The sequence below is a fragment of the Lepidochelys kempii genome, chromosome 7 (assembly GCF_965140265.1).
Source record: "Lepidochelys kempii isolate rLepKem1 chromosome 7, rLepKem1.hap2, whole genome shotgun sequence".
Classification (NCBI taxonomy): Eukaryota; Metazoa; Chordata; order Testudines; family Cheloniidae; genus Lepidochelys; species Lepidochelys kempii.
The window spans coordinates 1,997,324-2,023,517 of NC_133262.1; the positions used below are offsets into that span (position 1 = coordinate 1,997,324).

General features: G+C 44.2%; 2 protein-coding genes across 7 annotated transcripts in view; one reads left to right on the top strand and one right to left on the bottom strand.

Annotated features, from left to right (window-relative positions):
- Positions 1–657: 657 nt before the first annotated feature.
- On the top strand, positions 658–8,943 carry KCTD6 (potassium channel tetramerization domain containing 6). Of its 3 annotated transcripts, none has more exons than XM_073350912.1 (4): positions 658–747; positions 5,307–5,389; positions 6,270–6,377; positions 7,552–8,943. In XM_073350912.1, exons 3-4 carry the CDS (start codon positions 6,351–6,353, stop codon positions 8,236–8,238), a joined length of 714 nt encoding a protein of 237 aa, XP_073207013.1. In that variant the 5' UTR covers positions 658–747; positions 5,307–5,389; positions 6,270–6,350; the 3' UTR covers positions 8,239–8,943. The 3 variants fall into 3 exon arrangements, with proteins under 3 accessions (XP_073207013.1, XP_073207010.1, XP_073207012.1); XM_073350911.1 differs by lacking the exon at positions 658–747 and adding an exon at positions 778–3,618; XM_073350909.1 differs by lacking the exon at positions 5,307–5,389.
- Positions 8,944–10,291: 1,348 nt separating this feature from the next.
- ACOX2 (acyl-CoA oxidase 2) overlaps positions 10,292–26,194 on the bottom strand; it is a 30,893-nt gene continuing 14,990 nt past the window's right edge. For 2 of the 4 annotated variants that reach the window (XM_073350893.1, XM_073350894.1), the window contains exons 10-15: positions 25,241–25,431; positions 22,183–22,344; positions 21,835–21,940; positions 17,901–18,118; positions 12,839–12,971; positions 10,292–11,149 (exon numbers count right to left, since the gene is read on the bottom strand). In XM_073350893.1, coding sequence (XP_073206994.1) covers positions 11,087–11,149; positions 12,839–12,971; positions 17,901–18,118; positions 21,835–21,940; positions 22,183–22,344; positions 25,241–25,431 — 873 coding nt within the window. In that variant the 3' untranslated portion in view covers positions 10,292–11,086. Of the gene's footprint in view, positions 11,150–12,838; positions 12,972–17,900; positions 18,119–20,859; positions 21,242–21,834; positions 21,941–22,182; positions 22,345–25,240; positions 25,432–26,194 lie in introns of those variants that run through there. The other 2 variants (XM_073350895.1, XM_073350896.1) reach the window with 2 other exon arrangements.

Below are 26,194 nucleotides of genomic sequence, written 5' to 3' on the forward strand. Positions count from 1 at the left end.
GTACGCCCACATCTTGAATACTGCGTGCAGATGTGCTCGCCCAGTCTCAAAAAATATATATTGGAATTGGAAAAGGTTCAGTAAACGGCAACAAAACTGATCAGGGGTATGCAACGGCTTCTGTATTAGGGGAGAGAATAAATCTGGGACTTTTCAGCTTGAAAAAGAGAGGACTAAGGGGGGATATGATTGAGGTCTATACAATCATGCCTGGTGTGGAGAAAGGAAATAGGGAAGTGTTATTTACTCCTTCTCCTAACACAGGAACTAGGGGGCACCCGATGAAATTAACAGGCAGCAGGCTGAAAACAATCCAAAGGGAGCCTTCCCCCACACAGGGCACAGTCAACCTGTGGAACTCCTTGCCAGAGGCTGTTTAGCAGAAACCCAGTGGCGGTATAGGGATCGCTGCACCGGGGAGGGGGCAGGCACCAGGGGGCGGGGGCGGCTGCTGCGCCCCCGGGCTTGAGGCGGGCCCCATCACACGCCGCGTTTGCACTTTGGGCCAGGGGCTCTCCGCGCCCCCCCCCGCCCCCGCCGCGAGCCAGCCTTGGCACAGCCGGGCTCGCGGACCAGCCTCTCTGCGAGGCGGCTTCGACGGGAGCCGGCAGCGGGGGCGGGGCCCGGGCGCGGGGCGGGGCCGGGGGGGCGGGGCCCGGGCGCGGGGCGGGAACGCGGGGGTCGCGCTCGGTTGTCCCCGCGGCGGTCGCCGGCCTCTCCGCAGCCCGGGAGCCGCGAGCGCAGCCGGTGAGTGGGGCCGGACGCCTGGGTCCCGTCCCCGGCGCGGGGGAGGGGCCGGACGCCTGGGTCCCGTCCCCGGCGCGGGGGAGGGGCCGGACGCCTGGGTCCCGTCCCCGGCGCGGGGGAGGGGCCGGACGCCTGGGTCCCGTCCCCGGCGCGGGGCGGCCCCAGGGAGGCTTGTGTCGCAGAGCTCGGGAGAAGCGCCGGGGCCCGGGTGTCGGTTTTACCCTGGGGGGGGCTCCCGCCTGCGGCCCTGGGCAGCCCGGGTCTCCCCGCGACCCCGGGGGAAGCCGTGGCTACTTCTCGCAGGCTGCCCGCCCCCGGGGGAGGCCTGATTTCCCTCTCCAGGCGGCCTCTTCCCCAGCAGATCGTGGTCGCCCGTGGGTCTGATCAGTCTGTTCTTTACTGCGGTTGCAAGGGGTCGGCTGACTGGCCTGTAATGGCCAGGATCGCCTCTGGGGCCTCTTTTAAAAATTGGTGTGGCATTAGCGATACCCTCCAGCCACCTGGTGCAGGAGCTGATTTAAATGATGGGTTAGGGAGAGGACAGGTAGCCCCTCTGCAGTTTCACGTCTGAGTTCCTTCAGAATCCCATCTGGTCCTGGTGACTTTTTACTGTTCAGTTTGTCCACTGGTTCCCAGAGCCCCTCTAATCACACCTTTTTGAAATGGAAAATTTTGTAGCTAAAAGAAAAGGTCTGAATGCAGCCTTTGGGGGTGGGGTGGGGTTTTTTTTTTGACAAAAAATGTTTGATAAAGCTCTCTCCGTCAAGAGTTGAGGGTGCTGTAAATTGTAATAAAGCAACTAAGCATGCAGAGATGAAAACATTAAGACCACCTATTGTGTGTGAATTTTGTTTTCTTGTTTAAAGATAAATAGCAAGAAAGAGAAATATTGATGGTCTGTAACCTATTTTAGAAAAAAAATTGGTTCTGGAAATGTATAAACCATGATTCATTGTGGAGTAAAGCAAAGCAGCTGTTACAACCCTTGAAGGGGGTTGAATTAAGGAAAAAGTCAAGTCATCAATATTTTAGTTAAGAATAATGCTGTGCTATGATTACATTTCCATTGTATTTGCAAATGTAGCTACTTCTTGTGCCAGCTTGGTTTTTTTTAACTCAAGTGACTGCCTTAAATTTCTTCCATCCATTTTCTATGAAAATATTATCTCTCAAACTCTGTGCACAGCTGAGGCGCAGAGCAATTCAGGACAAATGTAACTATCTATACTTGGAGCTAGGACATTTGTTTCATCTATATATGTCTGAATGCCAAAGACAGTGACCTATCTTAAGTGGCTCTCTGGGAGCAGCTTGAATAGCAAAATGTGTTTAACCGTGTAGTGGGAGTGCGAGCTTTGCAACCTTTGATTTTTAAACCACCATCTTTAAGATGTTTGTACATTCTGGAATGATCTAGAAAGCCAAGGTTAATATTTTGATACTGGAGTAACCGTTAAAGACTGGAACTAGGAGTGACTTTTAGTTGATTTGTTGGAGAGAAATGAGTAAGCTGTAGGCTCCAAAGCAGTTGTCTGTGGACAGTTGGTCTGCAAACAGCTGGCAGGTCACATGGTGCTGGCTGTCCTCTAGTCTAGCTGATAAATGACAGGGAAAGATAGGAAACGCTTTCCTAACATTGTATTATTGGGGTGAAGTTGGAACAGGGCACACTCTCTTCTAAAATGGGATCCACACTGTGAGAAAACTTGAGAACCCCACTGGGTCAAATCTCTTCCAATCTGGCTTGAACCTTCATCCACAGTGTGGATGATACACATGAGAATGCTCAGATGGCTCTGATTATAATTTGTACTCTGAGCCTGCACTGTCTCTACCTCCCTGCCCCCCAGCTCCATTGAAGTAATGGGACGAATGACTAATAAGCGCTATGCCTAATAGTAAGGTAGTATAATAGATCTCTAGAGTCATGAAATATTAAACAACATTTACAGAAGCTGCACTGATATGAATGGGATCACACAGATTTGATATACTGGGATCACTGATCATTCATCAAACGGCCACTTGTCATCAGTCACTTGCTTTCCACTATTTGTTTGGTTTTTTTTTTTTTTTGCCATTGCTTATTATGTGGTCAACATTCTGCACAAGAGTGGGGGAAATGGCTGTGGGCTAAATAGGGCTTAAGTGGAGTCTTATGCTAGCTTTCTGATTTTAACCCCGAGAGAGCATTCATTCTCTTTAGTTGTAGATAAGTTAACCACAGAATCTTTTAAGGTAAATCCCTTTAACTAAAATAATTCAATGCATTGGTTGAAAGGCAGAGCTGTCAAAGGCTTCCCTCTCCATTCTAGTCTGCCTCTAGCTATTCATGATGCTTGAGTTGTACCTGACCAGAATAAATAATCAGTATACACACAGCTGCCTAAAAGAGGAACCTAGAAACTTCCAGGCTAATTCTGATAAGGAAAGTTAATTGTTTCTGAGGCACTTGGCATTTGAACTTACCATGTGATGCAGTTTTAGTGCTGCTATTCAGTATTTCTAATGTGCTCCTCACTTTAATATTACCTTTGCCTAAGCAGATTTCTGTATGTCTAATGACTTTCAAATACTACACAAAATCAGTGTAGCTTATTGGATGCCCTTTATTTATTTATTTGACATGTGGGCTTGTCTGAGCTAATTGCTTTCATACATTATTCACCCTGGTGTTACATAGCAGTGCTGTGATCAAGTGAAGCCTTTTACCATGGTACAGACAGGAATACGTAATCTATTTCTTTCCCTTTATGATCACCCAAAAGGGTAGCTTTTGCTTGATTTAATCAATTCCCAGGGTTTGGAAGGTTGCAGTTGACTGGCATCAGCTACGTAATGGAAATTTGAAAAAGAAAATCTCTTATGTCGGTGAGCGTGTACTGTCTTCTTCCTTTTTAAAATGTTTGTGCTGCTTCACACCTACTTTGGAGACAGGAAGATCTCTTTTCCCATTGTTTGCTGTGCAGTTTAAGTAGCCAGCTGTCCTTGATGCTCACTGTTACCACGAGTCTGAGTGCTGCTCCTCTCCAGCGTTGTTAATGGGGAATTGATCAGAAACCCTCCCCGCTCTTTCTCCCTGTTGTAATGCAGCTGTGTGTTGCACTTTGTGCTCAGGTTGAAGGTTCTTAACAGCAAATAAAAGCTGTGAAGGCTTGTCTTCTGGACCACTAATTCCTTTACCGTGGATAAAATGCATTCTAGTATATGGCAGTCAAGCTGGTGTTCTAAGGTTGTTCCCACCTTTTAGATCAGCATTCGTTTGCTACTGCGCTGCCCTGTGGTGCTCGCCGCTGCACTGTGTCACCGCGGGGCGCCGAGGTGATTCGTCCTGTTTAACTGGGTTGCGTTTCATAATATGCACGAGGTGCCTATGGCAGTGCTAGCATCTTGTCAGCCACTTTGGTCGGGGGGAGGGAGGGAGGGAGCAGTCTCTCTACGCCCAAGTCTGTGTTCCAAGCCCTTCTGTAGTTTGCACAGGGTGGCCCAAAGGCCTGGGTCCATCTACTTCCCCTTGCTGATTAGGGTAGTGCAGCCTAGCAGCCGGAGTCCATACAATGCACCCCCAGGGTAGTGCAGCCCAATGGCCAGAGTCAACCTAATTCCTCTCCCCTAGTGGGGTAATGCCACCTAGTGGCCAGAGTCCATATAACTCACTGTGTGGGGCCAGCTCCTCTCAAAGGAGGGTGGCCCAGGTAGGGGGACCCAGGCCCACCCATTCCACTGGGTCCCAACCCAGGGCCCTGCAAGGGGTGAGTTCTCCTCACCAGTGGTCCGGTGGGGATCCTCCCAAAACACGCCGGCCTGAACGGTCTCAGCACCGTTCCCCTTTAAGAACTCTCTGGGTCACTTCCTACCATATTCTCAGATTCTGGGGGTCTGGCCTTTGCGTCTCAGGGTGCAAGCCTCTTTTCTGCTGAAGAGAGCAACAAGCCTCCTTCCCCTCTGGTGATCCACCATGACTGAGCAGCTCTGCAGGCTTTTATACCTGACTTCCAGGTGGAGCATGCCTGGGCATGGCTTCCTCCGCTAGGAGGGAAGGATTAACCACCGCTGTACCAGTGTGGCGCCAATCCGCACCGTCACAGTGCTGAATTGGACTCTGAAGCTCTTTCATTCTGAGATGCAGTGCGTTCTGTGGCTATATCACAGTTCTCCACGTGCCTTGCTGACCTTTTGAGAGAGAGCCATTGTGCTCTGCTTTTGCGCCTATTTTGAGCAGAAAGCATTGAACGATTCCACATTCTTCTGAAGTGGGTGATATGGACCCCCTGTTTGCTAGGGAGTAAAGAGAAGAGCAGATTCTTTTTGGGTCTGAGTTGGAAGAGGTACAGAATAATGTAGGGTTTTGTCTCAGCCAGAGCTTTGTGATTTCATTTGCTGGGTGATCGTCAATTGGAGTGCAGTAAGGAGACTGAATACTGCAGCAGATCTTATTTGCTAACAACGGGGCTTGTAAAACATGTCTGTATGTATTTGTTTTTAAAAAGCTCTCATAAGTAGGATTATTTTTGTACCAAACTGCTTATAGATTAGAGTTTTTTTTTTTTTTTTTTAAGGCCAGAAGGGATCTCATGCAAATTCAAGGCACTAGGCTTTCACCCATCATTCCTGGAGTGGAGGCAGTCATTTCCCTGGCTGTGTGAGTGAACGCTGTTGAGGATATCTCTTAGAAAGTTATTGTTAAAACTTGTTTTCAAACCATTCTTGTTGGAGTATTGTTGAAAATGTATTCTGATTCATTTATAAAAATGCATTGAAAAGTAAAGTGCTTTGCAAGTTTCTATGGCAGCTGCGAAATCAGCTTGGGCTCTGATTTCACACTTTGTGGTTCACACTCTTGCAGCCAAGTTGCAGTCCCCTCTAATGAAGCATTAACTCCAGTGAGATTCTCACTGTTTTTTAAACACAGTGACGCCTCGTGGGTTTGTGTTTCTGTACAATTTTATGCAGAATGGCTGATTAATACCATTGAAATTATAATTATATATCTGTGTGTGTTTGTACCTATAGATATAGAAGATGACTACATATTTCACTTGGGCAAAAGAGACATGGTTTAACAAGTAGTCCCAGTTACATAAATCAGAAATTTTATTTACCCACCTATTGAGATGGACTTTCAGCCAGATAGGTGGGTAAATAAGTTTCTGATTTATGTAACTGGGACTACTTATTAAACCATGTCTCTTTTGCCCAAGTCAAATATGTGGTCGTCTTCTCCGTTTCAATCATCTTCAAAGACAGACTTATTGTTTAACAAAACAGGACTGCTTACGACAGCCTACAAAGTGATTACCAGTTGCTTCTAGAGACAGCAGTCTGTTGAGTAACAGTGAAGGATATGCTGGAAGGTTCAGATAGGGAAGTTCTCCTTTGTTAGATACCTGTACCAGTGTGGCTTTGTAGTTGAATGCAAGAGACCGGTTTATGGCACAAGTCTGTCTTTGATTAGAAATATTCTGCTCTGTTCTTGTAAGTACTTACAGTCTGCTACTTTTTGCTTTTTTCCCAACCTGCAGGGGGAAATAGGAGGTGAATTGTGTGTCCTCCTAGCAGCCTTCAATTAAACTCAGACTGCCATAGATCAAACAACAGAACAGATGGATAATGGAGACTGGGGATATATGGTAAGTGATCCAATATAAAGATGTGTGCATGCTGAAAAATAGAATTGGGCTTTCCAGATTTTTAGGTCGAATCTCTTGGCCTTGTGTATAGACCCAGAGTTTAATGTTGAGTGAAGAAAATGAATTTAGTAAAAATAATATAAGCAGATAGGTTTGTTTTTAATGTTTCATTTCATATTGTGTGTTGGGACAGTTCATGTTCTTAATCTTCAGCCACGTAGTAGTAATTATTGAACACAACAGCAAGAAGAGGGCTATATTGCTCCTAAAAAGATACAATTTGACACTGGGCTCGAAAGCCACCTTTCTGGTATACAAAGTTGAAAAAAATATGTTCTCCCTGCCTGCTCCTTTAATTACTTTGCTGTCATTTTATTTGGAAAAATATTCTTGCTTCTTAAACTTCATCTTTCATCACAAAACTAGACACACACCTCTTATTTTTCCTTCTCTCTTCTTTCTCTAAACATCCCGTTCCCTTCTGTCTGTCTGCCTATCTGGCTGGCCCTCTGCCCTCATTGTCAGAGTCAGTGCCCAGGATCGTGCCCTATCCTTTTTCTCCCCTTCCTTTTTCCGTGCGATCTGGCTGCTGTAGCTGCAGGCTAGCTCTACGGCTCTGGCCCCTCCTCTACACAGCAGTACTGTTTGCGTGATAGAGTTTTCTTTATGATGTCCCCTAGCTGCACCTTTGAATGGAAGCTCTTGGTCCTAGATCTAAAATTACATTACATCCTTTCATTTTTTCTGGAAAGAGGTTTTGTACCTGCTAAACTAGTTCCTTCTCGAGTAAAAGGGATATTGTGACGGCAAGGAGCCAGAGGTGGAATTCTGACTCGTACCTTCGGGAAATCACTTACGCTGTGCATCAGTCTCTTCATCTGTAAAAATGGAGAAAATATTTACTTTGCAGAAGATGAAATAGTTATGTGACAGTGAGCTCTGGGCTTTAGTTAATACTTGTAAAGCACTTTGAAAATATGCTTTCTAAGTTGCCGGGTGTGGATTATGGCTAGGTTTCTTGAATTTATTCCTGTATAACACCATTGGTAGGTTTCAAGCTGAACAATTGCAATTCTTTCTAGAGCCAGCAGCTTTCTCACAGCAACTGCCATGTGTTGGTGATAAGAAATCTCTTGTGGTAGTTTGATAAACTCTGGAATTTCTTTCTTTCTAGATGACTGATCCAGTCACAATAAATGTGGGTGGACACTTGTATACAACATCCCTCACCACTCTAACGAGATATCCCGATTCAATGCTTGGGGCCATGTTCGGGGGAGACTTCCCCACTGCCAGGGACTCTCAGGGCAATTACTTCATTGACCGAGATGGACCACTTTTCCGGTATGTTCTTAACTTTTTAAGGACTTCAGAGTTGACTTTGCCACTGGACTTCAAGGAATTTGACTTGCTTCGAAAAGAAGCAGATTTTTATCAAATTGAACCCCTAATCCAGTGTCTTAATGACCCCAAGCCTTTGTATCCTGTGGATACCTTTGAGGAAGTAGTGGAGCTGTCCAGCACACGGAAACTTTCCAAATACTCCAATCCAGTGGCAGTAATCATAACACAGTTAACCATCACAACTAAGGTCCATTCATTACTGGAAGGCATTTCAAACCACTTTACCAAGTGGAATAAGCACATGATGGACACAAGAGACTGCCAAGTTTCCTTTACTTTTGGGCCATGTGATTACCACCAGGAAGTTTCCCTCAGAGTCCATCTGATGGAGTACATTACAAAACAAGGTTTCTCTATCAGAAATACAAGAGTTCACCATATGAGCGAGCGGGCCAATGAAAATACAGTGGAGCACAACTGGACTTTCTGTAGACTGGCTCGGAAAACGGATGACTGATGTATGACTCCACAGATGTCATTTCAGTGGTTACACACAACTTCCTGGAACAGCATACCTGAGAAGAATCTGGTTTTGACTAAAGCAACAGCATGGGCTTTTTTATGAGACTATTAATAACCATTAAGGACTGGAGAAGTTACATGCTCTAGCAAATCCGTTTTTTGTCTTGTCCAGAAAAAGATATGCATGTGCCTGTTCACACCGTTAAGACACTTCTTTTTTTTTTTTAAAGAGGGGGTCTTAAATATCAGTATGGTAGGACATTTTATGTCAGCTTTTTCAACCTAAAGTGCTAACTTCACCTATTTAAATGGTCTCTAATCCATTTAATGCTAAAACACTCAGAGTAAAGAACAAACAGGATTTAAGATGCAGATGGGGGAAAGGCTAGCATCATGTAAACTAACCTAGTTTCTAAATCAATAAACAGTATTGTAATATTTTAGGAAAACAAATCCTACCCTTCTAAAGTACTTGTTAAGTATGGCTTTTTACAGTTATGACAACTGTTTTTCTATGCATATAAATCAAGCAACCAAATATCTGTAGCCATGAAAATGTTATTAGAAATATTTATACTGGATTCTGAATGCAAAATATCCCTGTGGTAGAATTCATACTTTTAATGCCTGGTGCAATATTATTCCCAAGTGTAATGCCTGCCAGCAAGAAGCTAATAAAAATGTCAAATATCGAAATAAAGCTTGTATTTTTTGTCTTCTCCTCTCCTTTTTTATTCTAGGAAAAAGGGGAGAGTAAGGTATATCAATACAGGAAAGTGAAACTGGACAGGCTACTACTTTCCATATTCTGGTGCATAGGAATATTAGCTCACTCTTAACATTCAATTTAGTGGACCTTGTATCATCATATTTCCATAGGGATAATTTCCAAATTGAAAATTAAGAGGAGAAGTTATACATTTTGACTAATGGGAAGTTGGAAATGACTAATGCTAGTTAAAGGATGCTAATCCAGGGTACATCTAGAGTCTGAATAACTATAACCTGGTGGGAAACATTATCCAGTTTCAAAATATTCATCAAATCAATTGCCAGCACGTCTCAGAGCTCTCATCACCCTGCACAGGGCTGCTTTTGTTGAAGTGGATGGGACTCTGGCTCCGCATTCTTATCTCCCAATTCTCTAGACAGTGCTCCTGCCTCTTTTATGCATTCTGTAGAATTATGCATAAAAGATACTAACAAACAGGAATCAAAGTTAGAAGACACTGAAATAAATAAACTTGGTTTCTGCTTTGAGTGACTAGGCCAGTGCAATTCTGCTTACTCCTCTTTCTAGGTTGTAATGTTTCTGTCTGCCTTAAATAATTCACGATCATCTCTAGATATATAAACTTCCTATTTACCTGGTCTAACTGATCTGGCCAGTATGGACCCCAGCTTCCCGAGTATGGTCAGAGAGAGCCTGGGCTTTGCAGCCTGGGCTACCACTTTAGCAACTTTTTGGTTGGGCTTACGGTATGTCTACACTGCAATAAAACACAAACAGCTGGTCCATGTCAGCTGTCTCACAGGGCTCGGGCTGCGGGGCTACAAAATTGCAGTGTAGATGTCCATACTTGGGCTCTGTGATACTGCAAAGGGAGGGAGCCCAGGCTGCAGACTGAGCCTGAACGTCTACGCTGCAGTCTTATAGCCCCACAAACCCGAGTCAGCTGACATGGGGAAGTTACAGGTGTTTTATTGCAGTGTAAATATACCCTTAGAGTTCATGGACTTGGCAGTGGGTATGCACTTCTTATTCAGCTTGGCTCATTCACAATTCTCTGACCATGGAGACCTTTCTCAGTGCCATGTTTTTCTTTGGTCCTATCTTCACCTCCCTTTTTATTGGTGCTTAGGGGATGGGTTTTTTTTGTTTTGTTTGTTAGCATGAAGTGATTTTTATTTTATTCAGATAGGAAAAGGCTGCTCTTAGGGTGAACTGAGGAAGCTTCAGCAAACAGTTTCTGTTTCTTGCCAGGCAAACCCCAATATATGATCCCTGTAAAATAGTTTGTTTGCAACAGTACAAGAAAATCGTGAAATAAATAGTTCACAACATTTCTTCATTTATTTGCAATGTGTAATGCTTGGTTTAATCCCCGAATAGAAGATATCTGTTCTTTTTACTTGATAACCACAGACCCATTTAATAAGCAAACCCTAAATCACACACCCCTGTTGGAGGCTGAAGTTTACAGAAAGGATATCGGCAACTTTCATCATAATAGATAATTTTCACAAGTTGAAGCTGGCACATACTGTGTGAGTTTTGATTGGTTATTTAAGTGCAGATAGTGCTCACTGCTCAATAAGATACAAGGAGGAATTCTGTCCCCTGTCCCAAAGAGCTTACATTTTAACAGCACTTTTAATCTAAGCAGCTGGTTTCAGAACCTATGGCTGTGACTTTACATTACTTTTGTTAACTTAAGTTCCTTGATTCTGTGCAATGCATTTTATGGGCTCAACAAACTTATGTCCCAGGCAGCAAGAAAGTAATTATTTTTAACCTGAATGTAATAAAACATTGAGAATCGGACTGCTAAATATGGCAGCTTATGCAGCTACTGTGAACATATTTAAAAAAAATAAAATAAAATAGGTAAGTTCCTAATGGAATAAGGAGTATAACCACAGACATAGCTGAAACCTGTTTGGCTTTCTTCCATTCTTAAATGTAAATGACTAAGAATTCCAGTTGATCTTTGCAGACAATATAGTGAACTGTTCTGTGTTACTCTTTATGATTATTTATAAAACACTGGCAGGGTGCTAACTAGTGCACCATACATGGAACCAAAGAAGATGTTGTCTGTGTCCCAAGCAGCTGTTGATCTTTATAGTTTTGACGGAGCACTCTGAAAAAGTGGTTTCAGGTACCTTGCATAGGCCCGGCTCACCTGTGGAAGAGGGAGCATATAGGAAGGTATCAGCAGTGACTAAGGAGAAACAATGATTTCTCAATAACTCAGAATGATCTTTGAAGTGTAATTTTTAAAAAATATGCTACAGTAGTGTGTAATGCCCCCCAACCCGGTACCTGGGATCCCCCAACATTGTTAATATGCAGTGCTGCTCATCAAAATGAGGATGCAAAGCATTTAATTTTGGAAGGCACATTTTTAACTTGAATATTCACCAAAGGCAAACTTCAAATTGTGCATTCTTTGTAAACTAGTGGTACCTGGTTTGCTGGGAAAAGTACTAAGGTAAAATCTTGTTTAAGTAGGTGAGCTGTGTTTTTAAATTAAAAAAGAAACCCCAATGTAGCATGAACAGTGATGTTAACTCACCGTTAATGTGATGTTAGAAATGAAGGCAGTGTGCTAAGAATACAGTGTGTGGGTGGGGGAAGAGGGAGGTTACCTTGTTTAAAACTTATACCCTCTACTGCTTAAACATAAACATACTTATTGATAAGTAGTGATAAAAGTACCCGTGAATATGCAGCCTGTTAATACAGAGTGTGTAACTATCATATCTTTCCATGGTGTTAAATTGTACATATATAGATTTTGTGCATGTTGTTTGCCTTTTCACAGTGGTAGTTCAGAGCTATAAATAAAAAATAATGTTCCAGCCAGAGGGCTGGACAGCTCTGGCTACTGTAATAGGAGATAGAGCCCCGGACCTCTAGATTGCCTGTTCAGATCCGGTCCTGGTCACCGGTGACTGAAAGACCATCTGATGGCTTTTAGGGTGGTCTTGTTGCAGCAGGGCTCATGACAAGACACCTTTTTAAATGGTACTAGTAGGCCTCTGCTGAGACTGCCAAGGAACGAAAGGGCCTGGCCAAACCCGGTCCCCACTTACAGGGCATTTCCTTCAGAAAAGGGCAGTGGCAGACTGGCACAGTAGTATGGAGAATCATGCAGTGGCGTTACTATGCTGTACCTATTATGTGCTTAAACTGGATTTCAGGCTCTAGCAGTGTCAGGCCAATGCCTTCTGCGAACGTTGAATTCACTGAACAACCAGTGCACATGCAGGTCTAAACTTATAAGGTTCCGATTACTGCACCAGAACCAAACCATGCTTCTTACTGGTTGTTCTGCACATGGAACAAGGGCAGACGTGGCTCTGACGTCCTGCTTGAGCAGCTCTTTATAGACGGACGTGTGGCTGTGCAGTGCCCAACTGATGTCAGTACAGATCCATCCACATGGAGTCGATTGCTCGAGCAGAGCCTCAGTCATTAAACTCTCAGATTCTGAGCCGTGCATGTAATGGGCACAAGTCAATACTCCGTTCCAAGGAACACACTGTTGTTTTTAGGTTTCAGAGTAACAGCCGTGTTAGTCTGTATTCGCAAAAAGAAAAGGAGGACTTGTGGCACCTTAGAGACTAACCAATTTATTAGAGCATAAGCTTTCGTGAGCTGTATGCTCTAATAAATTGGTTAGTCTCTAAGGTGCCACAAGTCCTCCTTTACTGTTGTTTTTAGCTTCTGGCCTCAAAATTCCAACCTGTCAGTCCACTTGCTTTCTCCTGGCTGTTTTCCATTTTTCAGCCTTTAATGTTATATGTCTAAATAATGTGTGCCTAAGCTAATGTGTAGGTGCCGGCAGTTTGTAGCCCACTGTCCTTACCTGTTGGTTGGTTGGGGATTTTTGAGCCCACTCGTAAAGCCGTTGGTAGATATGTCCGTCATAACAGCCAAGTGCAGAATTTAAACTTTCATCAGTGAAGTCGAAAGCATCCGCTAGTGGCACGGCATCATTCCTAGGGAAGCAAATGGACCGCACTCACTGCAGGGTTAACGAAATCCTTACCGCTTTGCAGGGGCCGAATGGGGGGAAACAATTTCATATTTGCTGTTGGGTATTTACTGTAGTGTGAAAAAACCTGGTGATTTAGGAACTAATGTTCCTGGTTTTGGGGAGAGATTATCGGCCAATATACCTTAATTTGTGAGAGGCAGATTGTCCATTGTGCCGAGCCTTCTCTTCTCCCGTTGGGGTCAATGGCAGTTGAAGGTGCTTGGCACCTCCGTGGATTGGTCCCTGACTCAGGATTGAATCTTATGCGATGCACTTAAGCAGCAGGCCCTGCAGCTTGTGCCTTAAGGTGGCCTGATGGGCTTAAGTGGTTCCCAGACTTGTGCTGGCCCTCAGCACAGGGGTATTTTTCACTTCTAGATGGTATTTTACATGGCAATCGCATCTTGCCCCCACACAATTAAAAGCCGTGACACTGTCATTTTAATGAAATGCAAATCTTAATAATTGTATTAGGAATTCACTGCTTGATACTGCTGCCACTGGTAAAATAGTTATCTAAGAGATTTCATTTTACAAAGCTTTTAAACAGCATTACTAATTGGAAAAAAAAATTTGATAAGAGGATTTATATTTTAAAATGACAATGTTTATTTCCCTCACAAAATGATGAAGTTCTGGTTTTAGTGCCTTTGAAAAATAAATGGAGGAAATTAAAGTGGAATTACAATAATATGCCTCCAAATTATATTTACTTGTTAGAAAAGCTGCTTAAAAAATAGGGTCTCAACAAGCGATGGATAATGTCATCATATAAACAAAGAACTAAGCAATGGGTCAAATACCGTGTTGGTTTCAAAATGTCTGTAAATCTACACATGTTAAGACTTCCTCAGGGACACAGAGCTTTCAGTATATTGAGATAAACGTAATATATCGAATGGCTCATCCAGTATCCTAGCTCTGGCCCCGATTCAGAGAAGCATTTACGTATATGCTTGACTTTAAGCACCTGAGTAGTGACTAGTGATGAGGTGCTTAAATACTTTGCTGGATCTTGGCCTCTGACAATAGCCAGTACCAGCTGCAGGAAATGCTGTACTAGGTAGTTCTGAAATAACCTGTGTGACGCTACATCCCCATATTTTTCATAGAAATATTGTTATGATGTGATTATTACATAACTAAGATGTATTTTAAGCAAGATGGGTCATGTGAGATACCATTGGAAAGGTTATGATTTACTGAATATGATCCTATTTGCATGCTTGTATCATTTTTGTATCTGAAGTTAGGAATATTGTCTGTGCAGCTATTACAAATGTGCGTACACCTGGGGAATGCGCACTAGACAGAATGCAATCAGTCTAGATTGCTGGCTGGAAAGGACCATTAGGAAGAACAATAGGTCTTAGAAGATGGTAGTCTCCCACCTTCCTGGGAAGTCTTCCTGAGGATGTTACAACCAGCCTTTGAGTTGTGGCTGCAGGGTCACCTGGTACTGGAATCCATCTTGGAATACCAGTGTTTTTTCACTGACTGGCGTGGGAACTAAGTTTAGAAACTAAGTTTTGCTATATGCAAAAGCTATTTAAGGCAGGGGAGTGACCTCAATGTGGTTCGTTCTTCACTGTCTCCCTACAAAAGTTGACTGTGAAAAAAAACACCTAAGACTGAACAGGGGAAGAAAGGACTGAACCCAAGCTAGAAGGTCTCTGGCCTGTGGAAGAAACACCTGGAGTTTTAAGCTGCAAGCAAGAGCAGCTGGCCTTCAAGAACCTCTGCAATCTGCCTAAAACAACATTTAGGGTGAGAATTTGCTAGTTTTAACCAGTTTCTTTAGTATATTAACCTTAGCTTGCGTGTTTGTTTCATTTGCTACATAATCTACTTTGATCTGTTTGCTATCCCTTATAATCACATAAAATCTACCTTTTGTAGTTAATAAACTTGTTTTGTTTTGTCTTAACCCAGTCTGGGGAATTCATAACGGGGCGGGGGGGGGAAGCTGTTGCATATCTCTCTCCACATTGACGGAGGGAGTGAATTTCATGAGCTTACGCTGTACAGTTCTCTGTCCAGCGCAAGATGGTGTATTTTGGGTTTGCGCTGTGGGGGTGGGGTGGGGGGTTCACTTGAGTATCTGGGCAGTTCCTTAGCTGAAGCCATCCCATGCAGGGGCTAGTCAGAAAGCCTGTTTGCATGTTACAACAGCTGGATGTGTCCCTACCTCTATGTATGCTGGTGAAAGAGCGAGACTGGGAGTGGGTCTGCAGCTTGTCACAGCAGTACAGTTAGTTAAAGGGAGCCCACTCTGGTGTGTCAGGTGGGCTCAGTGGTACCCGACCTCCAGGGGCACCCTGAGGGAAACCTGTCACAACCCGCTTATATGGGAAGTTTCTTCCGAGCCCCTGTCAATGAGATTGTCTCATGTCCCAAAGCTGGAGTGTTTGTATCCCTTTCAGACTCTTGGTTGTTTTCATTTTAATCCTAAATATTGACTCCATGCATGTTTTCATTATCCCATAGAAATGGGCACTCCTTTCTTGAGTCCTGTTAAATTCTTGACCTCAGCAGTATCTTTGACTATGAGTTCCATGGGCTAAGGTCTTCTGAAAATTCGGTTTAGGTTTGCTACCTTTTGAATCCTGGTTTAGAAATTCTAATAAAAATGTGTGTGCCTCAATTGTGATTTTCTAGTCCACCGTGTAGGGTGTACTCTTACTAGTGTGTGCAAAATCCCAGTTACCTCACTTGGTCAACAACTTAGTCTAAAGTCCCAATGAAACTGAATATCTAAATTGCTGTGCTGTATTATGGAAAGTAAATCCTATGTGAAAACAGCTTTTTAAACGTTGTAAGGGATTAATTTACTATGCTATCTGAGAAATGACTCAGTGGCTAATTCTGTTTTTGTTTAAAGGTCATGGCTGAAAAACTTTTAATCTTTTCTGATTATATCCAAACATGACTTTGAAACAAACTAAGAAATCTTGTAAAATGGCAGAAAGCATTCAGTGTGTGAAGGGTTATTTCATTTATAGGGTTAGCATGTACTACTGGATGTTTAAAAGCTACAAGACACTCTGCATGGTTGCTATTTAACTTCCTAGTTTAAATCGTTTTTCTCTAAATGGTGGAATAATTTAAAGCCACAGTCAGGGTAAAATTGTACATAAAAAATTCTTGCTTGTGTTGCTAATAACCTCTTAGATTTTAGAAATGGTTGCAATTATAATAATCTAACTTTTCATAGATTTATAGATATTAAGGTCAGAAGGGACCATTATGATCATCTAGTCTGACCTCCTGCACAACGCAGGCCATAGAATCTCACCCACCCACTCCTGCAAAAAACCTCTCACCTATGTCTGAGCTATTGAAGTCCTCAAATCGTGGTTTAAAGACTTCAAGGAGCAGAGAATCCTCCAGCAAGTGACCCATGCCCCATGCTACAGAGGAAGGCGAAAAACCTACAGGGCCTCTGCCAATCTGCCCTGGAGGAAAATTCCTTCCCGACCCCAAATATGGCGATCAGCTAAACCCTGAGCATATGGGCAAGATTCACCAGCTAGATACCCAGAAAAGAATTTTTTGTAGTAACTCAGATCCCACCCCATCTAACATCCCATCACAGGCCATTGGGCCTATTTATCATGAATATTTAAAGATCAATTAATTACCAAAATCATGTTATCCCATCATACCATCTCCTCCATAAACTTATCGAGTTTAATCTTAAAGCCAGATAGGTCTTTTGCCCCCACTGCTTCCCTTGGAAGGCTATTCCAAAAGTTCACTCCTCTGATGGTTGGAAACCTTCATCTAATATCAAGTCTAAACTTCCCAATGACCAGTTTATATCCATTTGTTATTGTGTCCACATTCGTACTGAGCTTAAATAATTCCTTTCCCTCACCGGTATTTATCCCTCTGATATATTTACAGAGAGCAATCATATCTCCCCTCAGCCTTCTTTTAGTTAGGCTAAACAAGCCAAGCTCCTTGAGTCTCCTTTCATAAGACAGGTTTTCCATTCCTCGGATCATCTTAATAGCCCTTCTCTGTACCTGTTCCAGTTTGAATTCATCCTTCTTAAACATGGGAGACCAGAACTGCACACAGCATTCCAGGTGAGGTCTCACCAGTGCCTTGTATAACGGTACTAAACCCTCTTTATCTCTACTGGAAATACCTCGCCTGATGCATCCCAAGGCTGCATTAGCTTTTTTCATGGCCATATCACATTGGCGGCTCATAGTCATCCTATGATCAACCAATACTCCAAGGTCCTTCTCCTCCGTTACTTCTAATTGATGTGTCCCCAGCTTATAACTAAAATTCTTGTTATTAATCCCTAAATGCATGACCTTGCACTTTTCACAATTAAATTTCATCCTATTACTATTACTCCAGTTTACAAGGTCATCCAAATCTTCCTATGTGATATCCCGGTCATGAAGTCAATGAATTACATTTTGCACTGTCACCTGTAGTTGGTTTAATTTTTATTTTATTTTGTGCTTCTCATGCAGTAGCCCAATGCCACATTGACTGTTGTGTGTGTGAGAAAAGTCTTATGTGCATGCAACTCTTTTTAAACTGAAATGCTGAGTTTAAAGTACCTGAGACATTTCCTTTAATTGGTAGTAACGTTTTAATTATAAAAAATAAGATATTTAAAAGCGGGCAATTTATGAAATCCTGAGAACTTTTTTTTTTCCTTCAGACCTCTAAGGGTTTAAATCTGTGTAACTGTAAAAATAAAGCTTGCATATAGACCTTGTGTACAAATGTAAACCTGACATCCCATCAGGCTTGGTGATGGTGACACACTTAACCATCCTTAACAATTATTTAACATAATTTCCCCCCTCTTGTGGGACATGGGGGGGAAGCTGCTGTTTAACTTTCTTATGTTATCATAGCTTACCGAATGACAGCGAGTAGGTCCAGGTAGGATGCAGTCACCATGTCCATTTGATCCCCAGATATGTACCCAGCATGCAGGAAATCTCCCGTGTTTGAGAAGATACCATGTAATGCAAAAAGGTCACAAAGGTGTTTCAAAATCTTCTGGATTTCAGCCTCGTTTTTAAGTTTCTCCACTGTGTCTATGAAGTTTTTCACAATGATGTAGTGGCAGTGAGCCTAGAAAAGAGTTACATTCAACTATGAATGCATCCTCATAAATGTCTCCAGTGATGAGGGCTATGCTGAGTGACCTAAACAGTCTAGCAAAGGGTATAAAACCTTTCACTTTCACTGGCCATTTTCTGCCAGTTTTTATTCTGGTTAGGCCATTCACATTCATGTTTGACTTCTACAGCATGGAAGAGAAGGGGGGACAGTAATAATCACCACTGGGATACTGATAAGCAGGGGGTCTCAAACTTCATTGCACCGCGACCCCCTTCTGACTATGAAAATTACTACATGACCCCAGGATGGGGGACCGAAGCCTGAGCCCATCTGAGCCTCTCTGTCCCGGGCGGGGGGTCCAAAGCCGAAGCCCAAAGATTTCAGCCCCCGGTGGGGGGCCTGTAACCTGAGCCCCACTGCCCAGGGCTAAAGCCTTTGGGCTTTGGCCCCAGCCCTGAGTGGTGGGCTCGGGCTTCGGCCTCAGCAAGTCTAATGCCAGCCCTGGCAACCCCATTAAAACGGGGTCACAACCCACCGTTTGAGAACCACTGTGATAAAGATTAGAAAAATCCTTCTGAACTTGGTTTACTCTTATTCAAAATATTGTCAGCGAGCATTCCAGGCAATCTGAATGGCAGAAACGCACTGAAACCCATTGCACTGAATCCCCACAAGGCTGTTTGATTATGTGTGGACTGAGGGGGGGAAAACAAATCCGTTCAACTGAAGATATCGCACTGGAGCCGCGTGCAGCACTCAACCTTCCCAGGAGCTCAGAACTAAGGAGACTTCAGTCTTTCTTCAGGGAGTGACAAATGAATGCGCATCTTTCCAATTAATTATTATTGATTATTCATATTACTACAGTGCCTTGGAGCCCTAGTCCTGGGCCAGGACCCTGTTGTGCTTGGTTCTGTACAAACAGAACAAAAGAAGTCCCTGCCCCAAGGAGCTGACAATGCTTTTGTTGTTTGAGGTAATTGATGGAAGTCCTTTTGGCTGCTGACCCAAAGCAAAAGAAATGAGCCCTGCTAACGGGCATAATTAGCTGAACATTTGAACTCTGAAGTGAAATATGCAAACTGAGTTAATCCTAAACTTCTGTGCTTAATGATTCACCCGAGCAGTCTATGTGGGAGTAGTGGAGAGGGTGAATTCTGCCCAGAAATAATACAAATAATATCTTTTTCTCCCTCTGAAATCCTCTTGGTATTTTCTAGTGTGGTAAAGATGTCACAGAATGATGCGTGTTCAGGGCTGTCTTCAGTGAACTAGGAAGTGTGGTGGGAAAAGTTACAAATGACCATGCTTTGTGTTCTAATTCCATTCCTGGGTTGGGTGGGTCACACACACGCGTGTATGTACCTGGGGAATTCAGCACAGAACTCAAGCTTCACTTCGTTTTCACTCTTGGTCTGCCATTCTCTTTTACTCAACGCTGTGTTTTCCCTTGATAAACACCTTATACAATCAATATTTTGTTTATTTACAAATCCTGGTCAAATTCTGTCTGTCACTCTCTCCGCTGACAGGTTTCAGAGTAACAGCCGTGTTAGTCTGTATTCGCAAAAAGAAAAGGAGGACTTGTGGCACCTTAGAGACTAACCAATTTATTTGAGCATAAGCTTTCGTGAGCTACAGCTCACTGCATCCGATGAAGTGAGCTGTAGCTCACGAAAGCTTGTGCTCAAATAAATTGGTTTGTCTCTAAGGTGCCACAAGTCCTCCTTTTCTTCTCTCTCCGCTGACTGACCTTCTATTCCACAGTTGATAGGGCATTCCTGGCCCTTATTTATCCTAGTCTTGTGATGCATGGGCCATTTCTCCCATCCCTGCCTGCCCACCACCAAGATCATGGACTATGGAAGTCAATGGGGAGGGGTGGGGTTCAGTCCTTGATTTGAATGAGTGCAGGATCAAGCCTGCATTCCAGATTTTTGCACAGAGAAGGCTGAATGAAAATGTTTTGTTTATTGGCCTTGATCCCTTTCTCTGGGGGTCAGGAGAGGAGAGGGCAGGCTCCAAAATGGATGCTTTTATTTCAATTTCTTTCCATTTGAAATGTATCTAATTGATTCATTGGACAATTTTGGGGAAAACTTCTAACTAAAAAAATCTTTGTTCCATTCAAACTGTTTCACAGAAAAGAATTCCAGTTTTTCAATCATCCCCAATAATAAATGCTGCACTTTTTTTTTACTTATCCATCCTGAATATCCTGCTCCACTGAGGCTGCCTGCAGCTCTTCCATCTACCAGAAAGGGTGAAAACAAACATGCTGGGCAGCTGGCTGGCCTGTAATGCCATTAGAGAGAGCCATTATTGCTCAAAGTAGATTTAGTTACTTCTGCTTTTGAAAGATTACATTGACCTGGAAGACCATAGAGCACTGTTTCTTTTGAAAGTGCGATTAGTCTGAGAGGAATAACCGCTCTAATGTTTTCGAAGGCATGGGGTAGTATTTTCCTGGTGGGAATCACTTGCACTTTTGTTGTGAACTTTGGCTGCTGGATTAAGCACACTGGGTGCAGTTTCCTGTTTAAGGGGACATCTAAGCAATGCTGCTGCAGTTAAGTGGTCAGTTTCCTTTATACACCACCCATGTGAGGGATCTATACTTTGTCCAGTTTAATTTGGACAGTCTCACACTGATGCTGAGCATACAAGCACACATTTCAGAAGAAATTAGATTTTAAAACTTTTTAATTTTAGTAAAACAAATGACCTATAGATCTTTATTTTCAAAAATGTTCTCCTTTAGATAAAAAGGGTACAAGAGGATAACTTTATTTTTAACATAGTTGCAGCAAAATATGAAACTTTGCAGAGAACTTATCTTGATCTGTTGCCTACTAGAGACATAATGAAATTCCAAGTGTTTTAATTTCCCCCTTGAATGAGATTTCTGTAATGGTTCCCCCGGTGTGCTCCATTTAAGAGCTGAAGTGTAGAGAGTGTTAACTCGGCTGTCTCAGCACATTTCAGTGTGGGGAATGTATATTTTGCCTGCCTGAATTCTCACATCAGTTTCTTCAGGATATCCGGTCATTTTCAGGTCTCGCTAAATTGATCTTATTTATTCCTTTGCTTTCTTTTAAGGTGGAAATTACAGTATCAGACTTATCACTGTTCCTGTTTTTTGGGAGGAGAAATACTTTTTAAAGCTAAAAAGGAAATAATAGGCCTAATTGCCCCTGGGTGCTACTCTAAGAGACTTCAACACACTTACGTTGGGGGTAAATTTTGCCCCAGTGACCCTACAACTTTTTCCGATTCCGGCACTGAGGTCCAAAGGAAACAAATGAACATTTTCAATGGCAATTGAGTTAAATGGTGATTTGTGACAGCGCGTTCCAGTGCAGAGAGAACGGAACTGGGAGCCAGTTCCGCTGCTACTGGCTGATGAGTGACCATGGGTGAGTCACTTCACCTCTCTATGGATTCTGTTTCCCCTCCTGCCTCTTGTTTTCTTGACTGTAACCTCTTTGGGACAGGAAGTGTCTTTCACTCTGATTGTACTGTACCTAGCACAAGGGGGCTCTGATCTCAGCTGGGAGCTCTAGGTATAAGCTGTATGGAATAGAATACAATAGAATAGGTGCTTCTGTCATACGAACAGTAAATAATTGGGAATATGACTAAATCTGTTTAAGCTGACCATGGGTTCCTTTTGTCTGTTGTTAGCCATATCTAGTAGGGCTATGGAATACTGGATTTGTACTAACCTTCGCAGCCTGGACAAGCTGTATTGTGCACTTGTTCCATGCCTCATACTGTTCTGCTCCTGACTGAACCAAAGCCTGTAGTTTGGTTGCTGCATTTCCGAGGAGCCTGGGAAGAAAATTATTTGTATTGTACATGTCTATAAACACACTCTATATTCACCACTGGTGAACTGTCATCTCTGCGAAAACGGCATGACGAGGTTTTGCTGAATTTAAACTGCTGCCTCCTTTTCTTAAGCTAAGAAGCCGATTTAGGTGGTTTTCTTATTTGTGATGAAAGGTTTGAATTCAAGGACTGCTTGGGTGTTAACCTTGGAAAAGTTCCTCCTCCGGCCCCTTTTGACTCACCTGGTTGCTCTGTGCCGATAGGCCTCTGCGTAAATGTCTGGTTTGAGAAAGTCCGTCTTGGTCCAGGCCTTACACTTTCCCGAGCCCACTGAAGACAGATAGGCGACGGAGGCAGGGATGGGCTGGCCGGAGTGAGCTGCTGCAAGGCACTTTACCAGAAACCTGACAGCAGGGGGACAGAATGGGTCCTCAGCTCGGTATGGTTCCAAAATTGCAGCATGTCCTGAAAGTGACCCCTGTTGAGGAGACCTGAGGCTTCTTGAGCTGAAGCCAGATGCAAACCCTGGGAAGTGTATTTGAATACATATTGGGTCATGGTTTGGAAACCTGGGGAGTTACTGTCAAAATGTAGGACCCTTTACCCTCTGGTATGAGGTGGGGAAAGAGGTTCCTCATTTCCCTGTCACAAGCTCCTGTCTCCTCCTGTGCATCCCCCCCGGACTGCATCAGATTTGACATCCAGCTAGCCAAGCAAGGCTGGACAGATCCTACACCCCATGTTAAGCAATAACTCCTTTTGGCTGCTTAGTAACCCAAGCTGCTCCCCACTCCTCTATGGGAGCCAAGCACTCTGCCTCCATGGTGCACAGAGCCTGGGGAAAGAACATGGCTTTGCGAGTCGGGCTTAACTAGTGGACTTCAAACCTGGGTTGAATTTTAGTTTAGTTTTCATGTTAGAACACGCATCCTTAAAGAATCTGTTTGTTGCAGATGCAATAGGCTGCACTGGACCTGTTTGTTCTGTGCAAACTACTGCAAGGTGTCATGAGCCTCTCTGTGTGGTGAGGGAGGAGCAGTGAGTTCCTATGAGCCGTCAAAAGTCTAAAATCCACCAATCAGTTAACAGGGATTTTGTTTTCTGTGTGCTGTTTGCAGCAACCTGATGTGATGGGCCTGGCTTTCCACAGGGTCTGTCTAATGTTTGTGTCCTGATGAATGTCTAGAATTGGTGTTGATATTGCTGTTAACAGGATTCCATCTGTGTGATAATTAGATAGTTCTCTTTAAAACTGCATGAGCCACAAAACTAGGATAGGTAAAGGCAATTTGTGTTTGGTGCATTTATCCCCTTAAAAAAAAAAACCTGCATAAGCATGAAAGATGTTGACATGAGAGCCCCAAATACTGAATCCAGGGGTGAAAGTAAGTTAGAGGACTTACTGGTACACCGGAGTCCTGAACAGGGGGCGTGGCCTCAACCGGAAGAGGCGTGGCCTTAACCGGAAGAGGCAGGGACTTGAATCCCTTAAATTTTGAGATGGTAAACTTGTTCCACTTAGACCAGGCTGTGGTCTGTTCCAGTGATGTTGTTTTCCTTTGGATACATGGTCTGCTAATTATCTGCAGTGGATAAAACGCAGGAAAGGTGCAGTGCTAACATCTAATTGGAGTAATGAAACATGCACTTAGCTAAAATGGGAAAAATCTAGTCCATGTCCCGAGAGAGCGAGATCCACCCCACCCCTCCTCCACTACCCACCCCCTGCGTTTGCTGGCAGTACCTGCAGCAATGCACAGACAGGACGGATGGTCATCTGTATTTAAAGGGCCGGGGCTCCAGCTGCCGTAGTGGTGGCTGGGAGCCCGGGGCCCTTTAAACCACCCCTGAGCTACCAGCTGCAGAGGTGGCTGGGAGCCCCGGGGCTCGGGGGCGATTTAAAGGGCCCAGGACTCCAGCTACCGCAGCAGAGCCCGGGCCCTTTAAATCACTGAGGAGCCCTGGGGGCTCCCGGCTGCCACCGCTACCCCGGGGCTCGGGGCTCTGGCAGAGCTTTAAAGGGCCTGGGACTCTGCTGTGGTAGCGGCTGCCGGAGCCCCGAGCCCGTTAAATCCCCGCCTGAGCCCTGCTGCCCAAGCCCTGGGGTAGCGGCAGCGGGGCTCTGGCGGGGATTTAAAGGGCCCCAGGGCTCCAGCCGCCGCTACTGCCCCGGGCCTTTAAATCCCTGCTTGAGCCCTGCTACCCGAGCCCTGGGGTAGAGGTGTGGGGGGGGGCTCCGTCGGGGATTTAAAGGGCCCCAGGGCTCCAGCCGCTGCTACCGCCCCAGCCCTTTAAATCTCCTCCGGAGCCCTGCCGCCGCTACCCCAGGGCTTCGGCAGCAGGGCTCCGGTGGGGATTTAAATGGCCCCAGGGCGGTAGTGGGGGCTGGAGCTCCGGGGCCCATTAAATCCCGTCCGGAGCCCCGCCGCAACTTACCCCAAGGCTTTAAATTGCTGTCTGGGAAAGCCGGTCCAGGTACGGCGCACCGGCTTGCTTTCACCTCTGACTGAATCTCTTTTTCCATGCACAGGGAGACAGAGAGAAGCAGTGTGAGCTTCACCACCAAGTCCCATTGACGTGACTCAGCCTTGAGCTGGATGGACCATCTCCAGAAGCAATAGGCTACAGTACAGAGGTCATCTCTGAGTCCGTCCTGTCTGTGCATTGCTGCAGGTACTGCCAGCAAATGCAGTGGGTGGGTAGTGGTGGAGGGGTGGGGTGGATCTCGCTCTCTCGGGACGTGGACTAGATTTTTCCCATTTTAGCTAAGTGCATGTTTTATTACTCAATTAGATGTTAGCACTGCACCTTTCCTGCGTTTTATCCGCTGCAGATAATTAGCAGACTATGTATCCAAAGGAAAACAACATTACTGGAACAGACCACAGCCTGGTCTAAGTGGAACAAGTTTACCTTCTCAAAATTTAAGCTTAATTTAAAATTACCTTAAAAGGCAACAAATTCCATTGAAAACTCTTTCCCTAACTGTTATTGTGTGGAGGGGTATTTTCACTTCACCTCCCCGTGACAAAAATCTTGAGGTAGGTACAACGTATCCAATCTGTTTACAAACCACCATCACCATGGAATCTCAAGACCCGGAGCAGTAGGGATGGACAGTGACTGTTTCTCCTCCTTTCCTGCCTGTGGGCGTGAAAACTGAATCATTTGTGAAATGGGTTTGATTTGGGCATGCATTATAGGAAAACTGTTGATGTCCTTAACTGCTTTGGAGAAGATGCTGTAGGGAGTGAGAGGACTCGGAGGCAGGTTATTACACAAACAGGAATGAATAGTTACCTGGCAGTCTGCAGGAACAGAACTGTGTTTTCCCCTTCGTAAATACAAGAAGCGACTAATTTAGTATACAAAAAAGGGAGTCCACTCAGCGCAGAGTAACCATGTCCTCCACAGGCTCTGAGACAGACCTCCGCCCCAGCCGTGCAGTAGTCTGTAATTATGGCTTTAAGGCCTGAAGTAAGTGCATGAAGCTGTATAAAGCAGACACATTGTTAACAGTGAAGGAGTTTGGCCTTTGGCCACACAATTTCTGTGATGAAGGCCATTAAAAGTTTATAAAAAGCTAAAGTACGGTATTCTCTGGTAAGTCTGACTACTTTAGTGTGGGTCCTCTGGCTGCAGGCAAACTCAAGGGCCTGATTTTTGTCCACTTGTGTCCTTGCAAATTTGCACATGCTCACACCATGTATGCTTTTTCTAAACCATGCTGCCTGGTGATTCATAGGCTAAGTCTACGTGGCCCCACAGTTTGGACTATGGGCATGTGACTTGCAGCATTCCTACACTGTAACTCTCTCACGTGGAACGAAAAGGTAGCTAGTTTGCATTAACTTAGTCCTGTTTGAAGAGGAGTGCATTGATACAAACTAGATCCCTTTTAATTCATGCTGCAGCATTCACATGAGGGAGTCTCAGGCTCCAGCTTCCTTATTTCTCTGGGGTGTTTAACCTCTGCCCCTTTTCCCCAAGGCCCCATGCCTGGTCTGCCTCTTTCTGCTCCGCCCCCACCTCACCTCTTCACGCCTTGTTCCCCCTACCCTGAGCGCACTCCTCACCCCAATTTACAGGCACTCACTGGTTTTCCCCCCAAAGTTACATACTGGTTCTCAGCCCAGAATAGTTTTGCCAACCCTCTAGGATTGTCCTGGCGTCTCCAGGAATTAAAGATTGATCTTTAATTAAAGATTGATATGTGATTAAACGTCCAGGAATATGTGCAACCAAAATTGGCAA

Coding starts and splice junctions, on each gene's coding strand:
- KCTD6 (XM_073350912.1), top strand. CDS start 6,351: ATGGATAATGGAGACTGGGGATATATG. Junction 6,378..7,551: donor ATGGAGACTGGGGATATATG/GTAAGTGATCCA, acceptor CTTTCTTTCTAG/ATGACTGATCCAGTCACAAT.